Source organism: Tenrec ecaudatus, chromosome 4 (genome assembly GCF_050624435.1).
Source record: "Tenrec ecaudatus isolate mTenEca1 chromosome 4, mTenEca1.hap1, whole genome shotgun sequence".
In the NCBI taxonomy this organism is placed as follows: domain Eukaryota; kingdom Metazoa; phylum Chordata; class Mammalia; order Afrosoricida; family Tenrecidae; genus Tenrec; species Tenrec ecaudatus.
This window is the reverse complement of record NC_134533.1, coordinates 71,266,914-71,280,237: the sequence shown is the minus strand read 5'-3', so window position 1 is coordinate 71,280,237 and position 13,324 is coordinate 71,266,914. Positions and strand designations below refer to the sequence as shown.

The 13,324-nt window shown below is 44.9% G+C and overlaps 2 protein-coding genes across 2 annotated transcripts in view; one reads left to right on the top strand and one right to left on the bottom strand.

Moving 5' to 3' along the window:
* The window catches only part of PPME1 (protein phosphatase methylesterase 1), a 47,784-nt gene extending 46,135 nt beyond the window's left edge, over positions 1 to 1,649 (bottom strand). Inside the window, exon 1 of the mRNA XM_075546265.1 lies at positions 1,410 to 1,649. Coding sequence (XP_075402380.1) covers positions 1,410 to 1,510 — 101 coding nt within the window. The 5' untranslated portion in view covers positions 1,511 to 1,649. The remainder of the gene's footprint in view (positions 1 to 1,409) is intronic.
* A 305-nt stretch (positions 1,650 to 1,954) lies between these two features.
* The window catches only part of C2CD3 (C2 domain containing 3 centriole elongation regulator), a 120,842-nt gene continuing 109,472 nt past the window's right edge, over positions 1,955 to 13,324 (top strand). The window contains exons 1-3 of the mRNA XM_075546264.1: positions 1,955 to 2,187; positions 4,501 to 4,770; positions 9,582 to 9,739. Of these exons, the coding sequence (XP_075402379.1) occupies positions 2,133 to 2,187; positions 4,501 to 4,770; positions 9,582 to 9,739 (483 nt within the window). The 5' untranslated portion in view covers positions 1,955 to 2,132. The remainder of the gene's footprint in view (positions 2,188 to 4,500; positions 4,771 to 9,581; positions 9,740 to 13,324) is intronic.

Below are 13,324 nucleotides of genomic sequence, written 5' to 3'. Positions count from 1 at the left end.
CTTAGTTTCCTTCCCTGGTTTCTCCACTCTTTTAATTTACAGGATTCCCCCTCTGTTCCCTTTACTCCCAGGACCTAATTTCACAGTACTGCATCTCTCATTCTCCTTCCATTATTGATCCTTTTTTTGTGTATTAGTGCTTCTTCTGAACCTAAGGGTTCCCTGCTAGTCTGTATTTCCAGGTCAACCAAGCCATCTCTGGAGCCCCAAACACCTGCTCTTGACTACTTCACACCTAAACATCCATCCCAACCCCTTTCTGCAGTTACTAGTCCCTAGCATCCTGATACTACAAACACATGTCAATCCACCTGGCTTGTTCAATTCCCAGCAGTCACAACCACCTCTTCTTGAGCTCATTGTACTTCTTCTCTCCACTGCATAAATATCCCCAAACCTGGCACAAAACATTGCACGACACCCAAATCCAAAACCAATCCCCTAAGATCACAAAGAAGCCACCTTTCCCAGCAAAGTGTTTCCCACGAACATTAAAAGTAGTTCCTCCCACAGCTTCCTAACTTCTGAGGCCAAGGCATGGCTTCCCTCAAACCTACTTGCCTAGTTAAAAATCAACTGTACTCATCTTTCTCTTGAAGTTTCCCAGACCCCGCCTCAGCAGCACATCCCGTCATTAAACTCTTTCCTCAGTCACTTCTGAATCACGATCACTCTCCAAACTCCTCACACCCCTCAAGTCGCTCTCCTCCCCGTGGATCCCCAGCTTCTCAAATCATTCCCATTTTCCTAGCACTCACGCGGGCCATCTTCTGCGTCGTTCCTCAGGCCTGTTTTTATTCTCCATTCACCCTTCAAAGATTTCATCGCGCAGTCACCCCACTCTCCCTGGGTCTGCCCCTAAACCTCTGGGAACCCGGTCTAGAACCTTCCGCCGTCTCTGGTGTTCCTGGTGCGCCTTGGTTTTTCTGGGATAAGAGTTCTCACACCACTCCCACACCTTTCCCTAGTTATTCCCCTCCTTCCCTAACTTTTCTCTCAGTCACTCCCTAATTCGTTCAGCACTCCTTGGCAAATCTAGCAGCCTGCCCCCTCCCGTGAGCCCCATCTTTGTCACGGCTCTACTCCCCTTTCCTCAAACCGTTTTTCCACCCTTCCTCTCCTGGTGCCTCCCACATCTCTAAAATATCCCTGTTTCGCCCATCTCTGCCTCGTTCCCCTTTCCTGCAACATCGCTATCCCCCTGTAGATTTCCTTCAAGCCGCTCTCTGGTGGTGTCCTACAATTTCCGTTGACCCGGCGACTCCTCTAGAACGCCAGGTCTCCCTTCTGGCTCCGACCAAACCTCTCTGAGGCCGCTGCCAGCGTTCTCTCTCCTCTGAACGCCCAGAAACGCCATGCTCCAATGGCCGAGGCCCGGCCTCTAGGGAGAGGGGGTATGGGTCACGTACCCCATTCGCATCTTGGCTCCGCTCTGACTGCCCCCGCCGCCGGGGAGGGGAGGGCGAGGGGGTAGCCGGCCGAGGTGCATGCTCTTCTCCAGGGTGGACATGAACAGAAGGCCACACGTAATCGAACAGCAGTCGAAGCTCAGTCCGACGGTTAAGCGCGGCCCAACCGGTTCAGATCGCTCCCCTAGCGACGCTCACAGCCTCCAGACAGCCCAGCTACCGGCAGCACCGCCCACCGCCCACTGGCTCCGCAAACCCCACCCCCTGCCTCGCAGGGCCGCCACCGGAAGTGCGCCACAGAACCACCCACAAAGGAGGCTGGGTAACGGAGTCTACGCACCGCTCAACCCGAGGAGGAGAACGCGACCGTCCTAGCCGGAAGGAGGAGCGCTCCTAGAGGCAATGCACCCTGGGCAATGGAGTCGTCGCCGGGCCTAGCCCTTCGCGCTTGCGCAGGAGGAGGTGACAGCCTCCAAACCCGCCGAGGTAGCCTAGCAAAGCATCCTGGGTGTTGTAGTCTATTAGCAGGAAGACGTCCTGGCGCCTTTCCGTTTCACGGCTTCCCAGAGACTGTTGGAGGAAGAGTGTCTTCTTCCTCCCTCCCAGGCTTCCCAGCGGCGCCGGTTGCCGGGGAACGCTGGCGCGGTGGGGCGGGATGGCGGGAGGATACGACATCCGAGCTGAGTCGGGAGCTAAGTGGGTGAGAAAGAGCTCGGACTCAGCATGAAACAACGAAAAGGCCAAGGGGCTGGGGGCGGCCGTGGCCGCAAGAAGAAAGGTAACTTTACCTGAGCGACCAAAGGCCGTGGAAAACTGGGCGGGCTTCGGGCCAGGTGCTGGGGGTGAGAGAAAGAAGGGCGGAGAAGGGAGAAGAACCAGGGAGTCAGTGGGTTAAAAGAGGGCAGTTGTCCTCCAAAGAATGAAAAGGAAAAAGGCGCTCAGGTGCGGGCAGTAAGTGGGAGCGAGTGGAAAGGGTTACGGGACAGCTCTAGGAGAGGAGACCAGCGACCGCCACAAACCCGGGAGTGCTTTGTTCGTGGTGGTGATTCTTAACTGTTTATGGTGCTTTATGTGAAAGTGTATATAGACCATCTAGATTTTACATTGAACAACTCGTGTGCACGGTTTGTCACCTGGCGTCAATGACCTTCCCCGTCGTGTAACCGCACCCTACCCCCTTGGCCCCTGTGATTCCCATTTTTCATTCCTGCCGAGCTTGATCACCGGGCGAACGCTGCCTTTTGATGATCTTGTTTGGGGGAGTGTTGTAAGGCGTCATTTATAGGCCTGTCTATCGTTTGACTAAACGTTGTAGACTTACACATCTAAGCCTTAGATTAGGACCAGTGCCTCACCGTTCTCCAGGAGTGTTTTTGGTAACAGGAAGGGGGGTGGAATGGAATAACTTTGGACTTTTTAAGGAGCCAAAGGACAGGAGGGGGTTTCAGTGCACAAGGAAGGGACATTGTGTACATGCTTGGCTTCCCAAGGACTAGCATCAAGCAGGAGTCAAGTGTTGGGTGAATGAGACCTAGTTGGGAAAGAGTTATGGGAGAGGGAGGGGAAAGTACTGACAAGGTGGGGAAAATAGGGTCACTGAGGAGAGACAGGGTGCGGTAGGATTGGAGTGGGAAGGAAGGCACCGTCTTCTGAAGGACAAGGTGCCCAGAGAGGGGAGGGCTAGAGGGCAGGTGGCACAAATAAATACAACAGGACCTGATTAGGGGAAGGCCCTCCTAAAGAAGCCACCTGGCCAACAGTGTGGGAATGTGTTGACCATTGTGAGAATCTCCAGCCTAGGAAGCTAGGACAGATCGAAAACTGGACATTGGATTTTTACCGGGTGACCTTTGAGAAAAAGAATATTTGGTAACCTTGCCTTCTTTACATTATGAGGCCTCAAGGAATCCATGGGTGGCACACCTGGTTAAGCGCTCAACAGCAAGCTGAAAGATTGGTGGTCCCAACCCACCTAGAGGCACCTCAGAAGACAGGCCTGATGATCACAGCCTTAAAACCCAGTGTAGCAGACCTATTCTGTACACATGGGGTCACCATGAGTCAGAATCAACAGAGCCAACCACGGGAAAGGAAGCGTGTCAGGAATAGTGAGAGGCCCTTAAGGTCTTCGGGTTGAAGACTGAAGCTCCTGTCCATCCAGGAAGCGGGAAGGACTCTTACTCATGCTTGTGAATGGAAGACAGTCAAGGCATTAAGGGAAGGATTTCTAGAATGTCAGGATTCATTGCTTCATAATTTATCATCTTCCGAAAGCCAGTAAATATTGTGAATCCAGTAGTGTGCTAAAACATAGTGACAGAATCTGTAGGTGACAGCTTTGTCGGCATTGATTATACGATCCTGGTAGAAAAGGCCAGACACCGTCTAAGGTGGTGTTCATCGCCCATTGATTTGTGTGGTTTAGACTAAATTGTTTTATGAGTTGAGTGAATAAGGAGCTATTTTAAAAATAAGTCAAGTAGGTAAAGATAAAGGGTATCTTAAAATCCATGGAGGTTGCTATTATCAAACCACCAGTACTTGGCAGAACAATTACAGCTACTGTTGAGATTTAAAAACTGGTTTCATTATATTTGTATTTTTTAAATAGTAAAATTCAATTACAGAGGAGTTGGTATTAGTATGTAGTAAGTAAGTACCTTACTTAAAATAACCTGGCTCAAAACCTAAAGAATGATGATCAGTGGGGCTGGAGTCCCTGGGTGGCTCAGGAGGTTAGTGACTAGACTACTAACCATAAGGTTGGTGGTTCAAACCCACTCAGGCACCTTGGAAATGTAAGACCTGGCTTCCAAGAGGCCACAGTCTTAGAAACGATATGGAGCAGTATCCTGGATACTCTGCAGTTGGTCACCGTGAGTTGAAGTCAACTTGACAGCGACCGACAACAATCCTAGTAATCAGGAAAGTGTGCCTTACGCTTAAATGACCACATAAGTTACTTCATGGTTACATGTCCTGTATTTCAGTCAGTGAAACACCATTGCTAAAAGCAGAGTGTTTTTGTTTTTCATTCAAGTTTTTGTACTTACACTAACTTTGGACTTGGTGTTCTTGGATTATTCCACAGGTTTGAGTGACATTTCTCCATCGACAAGCCTACCACCTCTGGTCGAAGGCCAGCTACGCTGCTTTCTGAAACTTAGTATTCCTAAAGTCGTATGGAAGATTGCAAAGCCTCCCGCCTGTGTACTCGTCCGAGTGAGGTGGTGGGGAGAGACATCAGATGGAACCCTCTTTTGTCCCAGGGATGCTTTGCAGACTGAGCCCAAAGCTGTGAGGACCACCACACGATACGCGATTCGGTGTGGTCCGAAGCAATTTACCTCTTATCTAACAGGTGTGTCTTTGTCTTACTATTTTTCCGGCAGGTTTAATAAGCATGCAGTGAAGCTGTTGGCAAGAAATAGTGTACACCTAGTATGTACTGGGCAGTAGTAATTGTTGGAAAATCAACGAGGATTCCTTTAGGTTGTTGCACTAATGCATGTAAGATATAGTGAGGGCCTGAAGTAACAATGGAAAAAAAGAGGCAATTCTAGGCACCCGATGGAGAAAAATTAGTAATGGCATAAAATAAATACTATCTCCCCTGATTCTCTTTTGGTTGCTATTAGTGGCTTATTCTTAATTTTTTTTGTACCAGCTTTTTATGTTGACAAATAGCTACAGTGATTATTTCCCTTCATTTTTATACTAACCATTTGACTTCAGATCTCCTAAAGAAGATTCATGGATTTGGGAGTTTGCTGTTTGATTAGGACGTTTACAGTGTTATACTGTAAAACCTAACACTTAAACCCTTGGGATGTATTTTCCCCCCTTGGGGTATATTTTTATGCGAGTTAAAAATGAAAGGTAGTCAGCAGTTCTTTAGTGAAAGGAAAGATAAGTTTGAGCACTCTGCTAACCAGTTGCTTCAAGCCAAAACTTCTCCACACAATGGGCCCCATAAAGGTCAATACTGCTTTCAGGCTTACAGACTTCATGAACTAATGTAAGTGCAAATACGAGTTAACTTGAGACCAGTCAGCAGCTTTGGGGCACGAAAACACGAATATACACGTGGCCAGTCAGTAATGTTGAATATGACAGTCAAGTCTGATACTTATTTGAGAATCCTGTGATGTAATAGAGAATGCATTGAGTTGGTGTCTGAACATTCTGGTTGCTGCCCCAGCTCTGGGATTTGGAAGAAATAACTTTGCATTTCTGACTCTCTCCTCATCTGTAAGGAGGCCTGGTGATGTTGTGGGTTAGGCATTGGGCTGCTAACTTGCAGATCAGTGAGTCAAATCCACTGATCTCACCATGTCTGCTTCTATAAAGACGAACAGTGTTGGAAACTATACAAGGATCCCTGGGAGTTTGAATCAACTTTATGGCAGTGGGTTTGGGTTGTTTTCCCCGCCCCCTCATCTACTGTTGGTAACCACAAAGGTTTGCCAGGTCAAACCCATCAGCAGCTTCATTGGGGAACGATGAGTCTTTTTGCTCCCATGCAGATTTGTAGCCTCAGAAAACCTGGGAGTTTTATCCTGCCCTAGAGGGTCACTCTTGAGTCCATCCCTGAGATGGTACCATGGATTAGTTTTTTATTTTCCTCATCTGTAAAGTGCAATACAACAAGTCCCTTTCATCATCTAGGTCAGGGGTCCTCAAACTTTTTAAATGGGGCCACTTCACTGTCCCTCAGATCCGTTGGAGGCCCGGACTATAGTTTTTTTTTAAAAAAACTATGAACAAATTCCTATGCACTCTGCACATACCTTATTTTGAAGTGAAAAAAGAACAGGGGGAAAAACACCTGGTGGGCCGGATAAATGTCCTCGGCAGGCCGCATGTGGCCCGTGGGCTGTAGGGTTTTCCATAAGGAGCAACTTGATTGAGTGGGTATACATGTGTTCTCTTAGGAAACTAGAATCCTACTTCTGTGCATGTGTAACGTTACTTTGAGCAAGCCACTTTATTTCCTGGGCTTTAACGGAAGGGATTAGAAACCAAATATACAAGCATCCAAATTCCATGAGTACAGTTAGGGGAAAAAAATCATAAAGAAAATAGGATTTGGATAGAAGATAGGTGAGCTGAACCGTGTAAGTGATGCGTCAGCTGCAGAAACCAGCTGTCAGACAAGATCAAACACTAGTTCATAGGGTGTGTACGCTAGCTGAAAACTTGGAGAAAGCATATCTGTCTCTTAAGCTGAATGTTACATATGTATTTTATCACTGATATTTAAGTTATATATACCCTTGTATGTGCATACTCCATTTAAGAAAAAATGCAAAGCATCCTGAATATGTTGTGACATTTGAGCATGAAGCCTGACTAGGTCCTGGTGGAAAAAAGGTGGCGCTGGACAAAGACTAGAAAGGAACAAGGGGAGTGTGTCGCATATTTACAGTTAACAAAATACTTTCAAGCCCATCTAATTTGATGCTTAAAATAACCCTGTGAAATAAACAGAATTGCTATTTTGGATTCATTTGTCTATATTGCACCTTATTCTGAACAGTAGCTAAAGCATTTGCAAGAGTAGATTAAATTGCAGCAGTAGGATTTTCACTTTAATTCATGAGAAAATATTTATTTAAACTTTCAAAAATTTTAATCCTTTTGTTGAAGGGAAAACACGTTGTTAGGTGTCTTCAAGTCAGTTGTGACCCATCGTAACCTCATGTACAACAAGGCCACACTGCCTGGTCCTTCAGCATCTCCACTACGGTCCCTACGTTGTCGTCCGTTGCAGCCGTCTTTTTCATTGCCCTCCTTTGTCGGGCACGGTGTCCTTTTTCAGGGACTGCTCGCTCCCGATAACGTGTCCAGAGTCCATGAGACAAAGCCTCACCGTCCCCTCATGTTTAAGGAGCATCCTGACTGTACTTCTCCCCAGACAGAATTGTTCTCTCGGCAGCATCTTTTGCCAGCACCACAGTTGAAATGCACTAGGAGGAGTAAGGCGTGGCCTCTGAGGACAGATGCATGCTCTGTGGCCCTGGTTATCTGCACTGGACACTCTCTTCATTTTCTAGGGGAAGTATTGGAGGTCCAGTAAGTTAAGAGTTCCTGATCCTAGGTTTTTCCTTATTCAGAGGTTTTCTAACTCCACGATCCTTAAAGTTTCTTCTGCGCCATGCTCTCGCTAGAAACCGTCTGTGCGAGGTGACATTGCCTTCAGTCAGGTACCAGCCATTAGGCCACTACCCAGTGCAAGGACGTTGTGCTGTGGTCTGCTTGCAGTTCCCCTAGTCCTCATACAGTAATCCCGTTGGCATTCTGATGCCCAGGTTACAGTAAGTGTACTTCTAAGCAAGTAGCTTGTGAATATTGGTGCCAAGACACGATCACAAGTCTTCTACTGGCAAACCCCGTATTATTTTCACTGCAGTATTAACCAAATGGTTTGTAAAATGAACTGCTTTCCAACTTTGATTTAAAGAAGCATTCACAAATTATACTGTCTTGAAATGTTCTCAGACTCCAAATGCATTTATTCTATTCCTATGTGCATTATGGCCAGAAAGGCATTAGATCTAAATGACTAGTTAAAGGGAACAGTTTATTGCTGGTAGGTGATGTTGAGTCACTCCCAACTCAGTGTCCCCTCTGAAACGGCATGACCATCCTCACAGTGATTGCCGTGTTTGAGCTCATTGTGGCAACCGCCGTGTCAGTCCATCTTGTTCACTGAGCCTCTGTCACATGGGATGTGCTTCCCCAGGACCTCGGCCCTCCTGACCACATGCCGAAAGGAGGTGAGATGCAGTGCCTCCATGCTCTGCTCTCAGGAGCATTCTGACTAGACTCCTTCCAAAAACAGATTTGTTTGGTCTTCTGGCAGTCAGCGGTATATTCAGTACTCTGTCAGCTCTGTAATTCAAATGCATCTTGTTCTCCTCTGGTCTTCTTTATTCATTACCCATCCCCCCCCCCCCCCCCCCCCCCCGTGTTTTCATATTTGCATGTGAACTGATTGCTAACCGCAGGGGTCAGGTCCTCTTGAGTCTTCAGAGTGGCATCTTTGCTTTTTAACATTTTGCAGCGGATGTGCTTAACACATTACATCCTTTGATTTCATGACCACTACCATGAGCATTGGTTTTTGGATCCAACTAAAATCAAATCCTTGACAGTTAAGTCTTTTCTTCCCTTATCGTGCTGTTGCTTACTGACCGAGTTGTGAGACTTTGTGGTGTTGTGTTGTGTTGTAACTCATACTGAAGGGTGTAGTCTTTAATCTTCATCAACAGGTGTTTCAAGCCCTGTGTGTGTCCTCTGCATCTAGAAGTTGTTAGCAAGTCTTCTTCCAGTCCTGATGTGCATCTTCATGTAGTCCAGCTTCGAGGATTATTTGCTCAGCATGCAGATTGAAGAATTATGATGAAAGAATACAACTCTGACATACCTTTCCTGATCCTAAACCATGCAATATCCCCTTGCTCTGTTGAAATGATTGCTTCTTGGCTTTTGTGCAGGCTCTGCATGAGCATAATTCAGTATTCATGAAGACCCATTCCTTGTAGTGTTCCCTATAGTTTGTTATAATCCATACAGCTGACTACCTTTGCATAGTCAGTAAAACACAGGTAAACACCTTTCTGCTGTTCCTTCTCTGCTTCCAACCAGATCCATCAGACATCAGCATTAAGGAGTTTATTGCCACTTCTAGTTCAAGGCTCCAGGCAACCAGGGGAGTCCAATCTCCGTGCCTCGACTATAAGCCAGGAGTAAGCCATGAGTTACCACTAGAAGCAGAAGAAAGCTGAAACTGCCTGCTCCTGTAAAGATTGAGTCTCAGAGTCCCTGTGGAGCAGTTCTCTGGTGCCCGTGAGGGCTGTTGAGAGTCAGAATCAACTTGATGGCAGCGGGTTCACGTTGGAAGACAAGGATCCCAAATCCCTGCAGCTGGGCAAGAGCCTCCTCCAAGACTAGAGATGATGAGAGTGACGAAACAGATTTCTTGCTTTCAGATTTAAAATACAAATCGTCAAGTTCTTGGCAAATAAATTGAACATTTTCTGATATATCTTCCTTGTTATGCTAATATTTCTATTTAAAGTAAAAGTGTTTTCTAATGGGCATGCCTCTGTTGACTTGGAAAAAAGAGATGGGAGCCTATCTCAGTGGTGTGTTCTTGGTTTTGATTAGACATGGCGGTGCTGGTTCTGGACGTCATCACCCAGTTGGACCGTCTCCCAGTCGGTAGAGTTCAGATCAGTGGGCTAGCCCAGCTTTCTCCAACCCATCAAATCAACGGCTGCTTTACTATTGTTTCACCAACATCTAAGAAACTTGGAGAACTCCAGGTAAAACTACATTTCAACTCTTTGCTCCATAGAATAAAACTTTTTGAGCAGAAATAATTGAGTATGTTTATAGAAGAGGTGCCTACATGACTCCTGTATCCCACTCTAATTCCCATCCATTGTCCTTGCTCATGTATTTATTCAGATACTTTTAGCCTCCCCTGTTTTTGTTTGCTTGTTTTTGCTTTTAATATGTATATAAAAGCTCTCAGTGGCTTTCGTTAATGCCAGTCAAGTCTGATCAAATTATTGCCAACATTATGAATATTAGACCATTACCCTTTGTGTCAAGTCTGGGTACTTTAGAGAAACAAATCCACAGAAACTCATGTATAAGAGAGATTTATATAAAGGGTAAGTGCACAAGGAAACATCCCAATCCAGTGCTGCCCAAGCCCACAAGTCCAACATTAACCCATATGTCCAACACCACTACACAAAGTCCTCCATATCTCAAAACACACGCAGTGATGCCGACTGCAGGAGGAAAGCCGAGACAGTTAATGTGTAATCAGCTCAGCGCTGGCAGGGGTCTCCACACGGCTGCTCCAGCACCCAAGGCTGCATTGGGGTAGATCCATGTGGCTTCTCCTTGGGGATGTCCTGCAGGAAGTGAGCCTTGGCCGCTGAAGCAGGAAACTGGCTAAGGCAAGCCGCACCCTGGTCCCACCACCACAAAGCAGGAGACCAGAGAACTAGAAAGACGAGGCTCACCGAGCCATGTATCCCTCTGCCCTTCAATTAACCCCACATGTGTTTATTGACCAGGTTGGCACAATAAACTACCTCACCCTTCAAAAACCATGTTTTACAAATGATTGTGGCAGCAGCCAAGCATTACCAGGCAACATTGATAATTTATAGTGTTCAGGGAAGTGATTATCCAAGCATTTAATATTTCAGTTCATTCTTTGTGTTGCTAAGTTATCTATAATTTGTTGACAGGGCCACTGCTAGCCCATGGACGCTTTTCTGAAATTAGAGCAACATGTTCATATCCAGCAGACAGTCTCGCAGGCATACACTGGCTGGAATTCGCTCCCTGCCTCACCCCTTCAGCTGGGCATCCTGACAGAGTCCCCATTTACTGAGTAGTTTCTCATGTCAGAAACCAGATTGGGCAATTCAAATACCTTGTTCGCATACCTTGGGCAATCTGCATACCTTGAGGGCAAGCATATGAACCGTAGTTTACAGATAGGAGACTGCGGTCTGGAGAAGTTCGGAACCTGTCTAGATTGCACAGTTAAGTAAATGGTGACATTAGGATTCGCTTCCATCATCAGAAGAGACGGGAGGGTTCGGCTCTACCGGAAGGGAAGACAGAAGCTACCCTTTCTTGTTTTTCCAAGTACCCAAATTCTTAGTGCTTATTTTTTCCAAATTTCCTCTGGTTTCAGTCTTTCTCAGCACCTAATTCACTCACTCTTCTCTGGACCCTATTAAATTTGCAATACCATTAATTACAAAATCATTGTTCTAATTATAGTTCTATAATATATCCTTCAAACTTATGCATTAGTATTCTCCCTTTAATTAGTATATAGTTTCCCTGAGAGGCAAGAATATGGTTTCTTCTTTCTTTGTTTTCCTGACCATCCCTAAAATGCCAAGCAATAAATAACTTGTTTGACTCATGTAAGTAGTGTCTTTGATGTATTTGTTCATTGATTCAGCTTACATTTTTTTTGACTCACTTCTATGTACCAGAAGGTTAGGCTATAGAGATAAAAGAGGTGGTCTTTATATTAATTTTCCAAAACCCTGGTGGAGGAAGGAGAGAGGTAACAGGTGATACATAGCGTGCTCTAGGTCTGCACTGGACTGGACACTGAGGGATGGCCCCCTCGCGGACTTTTCAAGGGGGACTGCTTAGTGAGCTCAGAATGGGTGCGTCCCTTAGAAATAAGGATTGGGAGATGGAAACCTGGCAAATATATTCTGAAATTCACAGAGAAAAAAATTAAGCAGGTAGGTGTGAAAGTCATCTAATAAAAATGAATTAAAAATATAGACGACTAGGATAGATCATTCATTTCTTTCCAAATAAATTTTACAGAAATACAGTCATTAAAGAATGAGTAAATTGAGTCAGATAGAGTTCCTTGTGAATGCACTTGCAGGTGAGTAATCAAAATTTTCAGGAGTTTTTATGTCAAATGAAAGGAGACCTATATTTGATTCATCGCTAATGGTGGTATGAGACCAAGATTTCACCTTGGATATGAACCAGAGACTTCTTTTAACTCAAGCTAAAATGCTTCTTTAAAACCCAACCCTAAGCTGCCTGATGGCCATGCAAATCCAATATCAACAATGTCTTCAAAAATCACAAAACACATGCCTGAAACTATTGCCTTGAGCTCATCTTTAAGCCTTAAACCGTAAACATTCCCAGAAGTCTTCTCAAAACCAAGCAGCAGTTCCACTTAAGTAGTAGAAAACACCTGCATTGAGTATGATAGTCTTTTAACAATTATGTGAGATCCAGGGTGTACCAGTTACTTGATGGGACTCTTAGAGGGTACTGAGTATGTTAATGAGGGCGTGACAGTTCAGAAAAGGAGGATGAGAGTAGTCACACAACAAGAAGCATGCAGTCATTGTCATAGAAACGATACTGAATTGGTGTATGTTTTGCTGTATATATTTTCAACAACAAAAAAAATTAAAACCAAGCCACAAACTACTAAAACTCACCCAAGATTAATTAAACAGAACTATAATTATTATTTTTTGAAATGAACTTGTCACTAAAGACTTCAAGACCATTTCAATTTTTTTCTTAGAGGGGAAATTGCATTTGTAGTTAAAAACCTTCCAAAAAAGAAATCTCCAGGCCCAGATAACTTCACTAGCAAATTTAAAGACAAAATATTACCAATTCCATGCAGAAAATACTTGTCAACTTATTTTGGCCAGAACTAGTTGCATACCAAAACTCGACAGAGACAGTACAACAAAAGCAAACGACAAACCAGTATCTTACACTTAGCTGGATGTAAAATTCCTCAACAAAAATTAGTGAGTTGAATCCAGCAATATGGAGAAAGAAGAAAATTGCCACAGCCAGGTGGAGTTTTCCCCAAGAAAGGAAAACAGATGCAGTATTCAAAAGTCAATCAATATCACACAAATACTACGGAGCTAAAAAACATGTGAACTCCTAATATATGCAACTAAATTTGTGGCTGAATCTCAAAGGTGTTTTAATGAATGAAAGAAACTCATCTCAAAGTTACCCTCTCCCCCAAGCCCCTGTTTAATGTTCCCTAGCACCAAGTAGATAACTTTGTCTAAATTTATCAGTTTATATTGAAATTATCACCCTCTAAGTTCCTCTGGATAATGCTCTGCTGCTCCGGGTCCAATTTCATGGATTTGTCATTGCTATGCCAGCAGCGGCTACAGGGATGGCTTCAATAAATATTTGACTGGATGAAGGGAGGACAGCCCTATGTTTTGATTGGAAGATGGGTGTGGCGGTGCCTGTACCTCTCCAACCCTTTATTCAAAGAGCCAGGGGTAGTCTAGGCCTTTGAGCTGTTTTATTTATGATTCAGATCCGCTTTGAAAAAAGCAAGC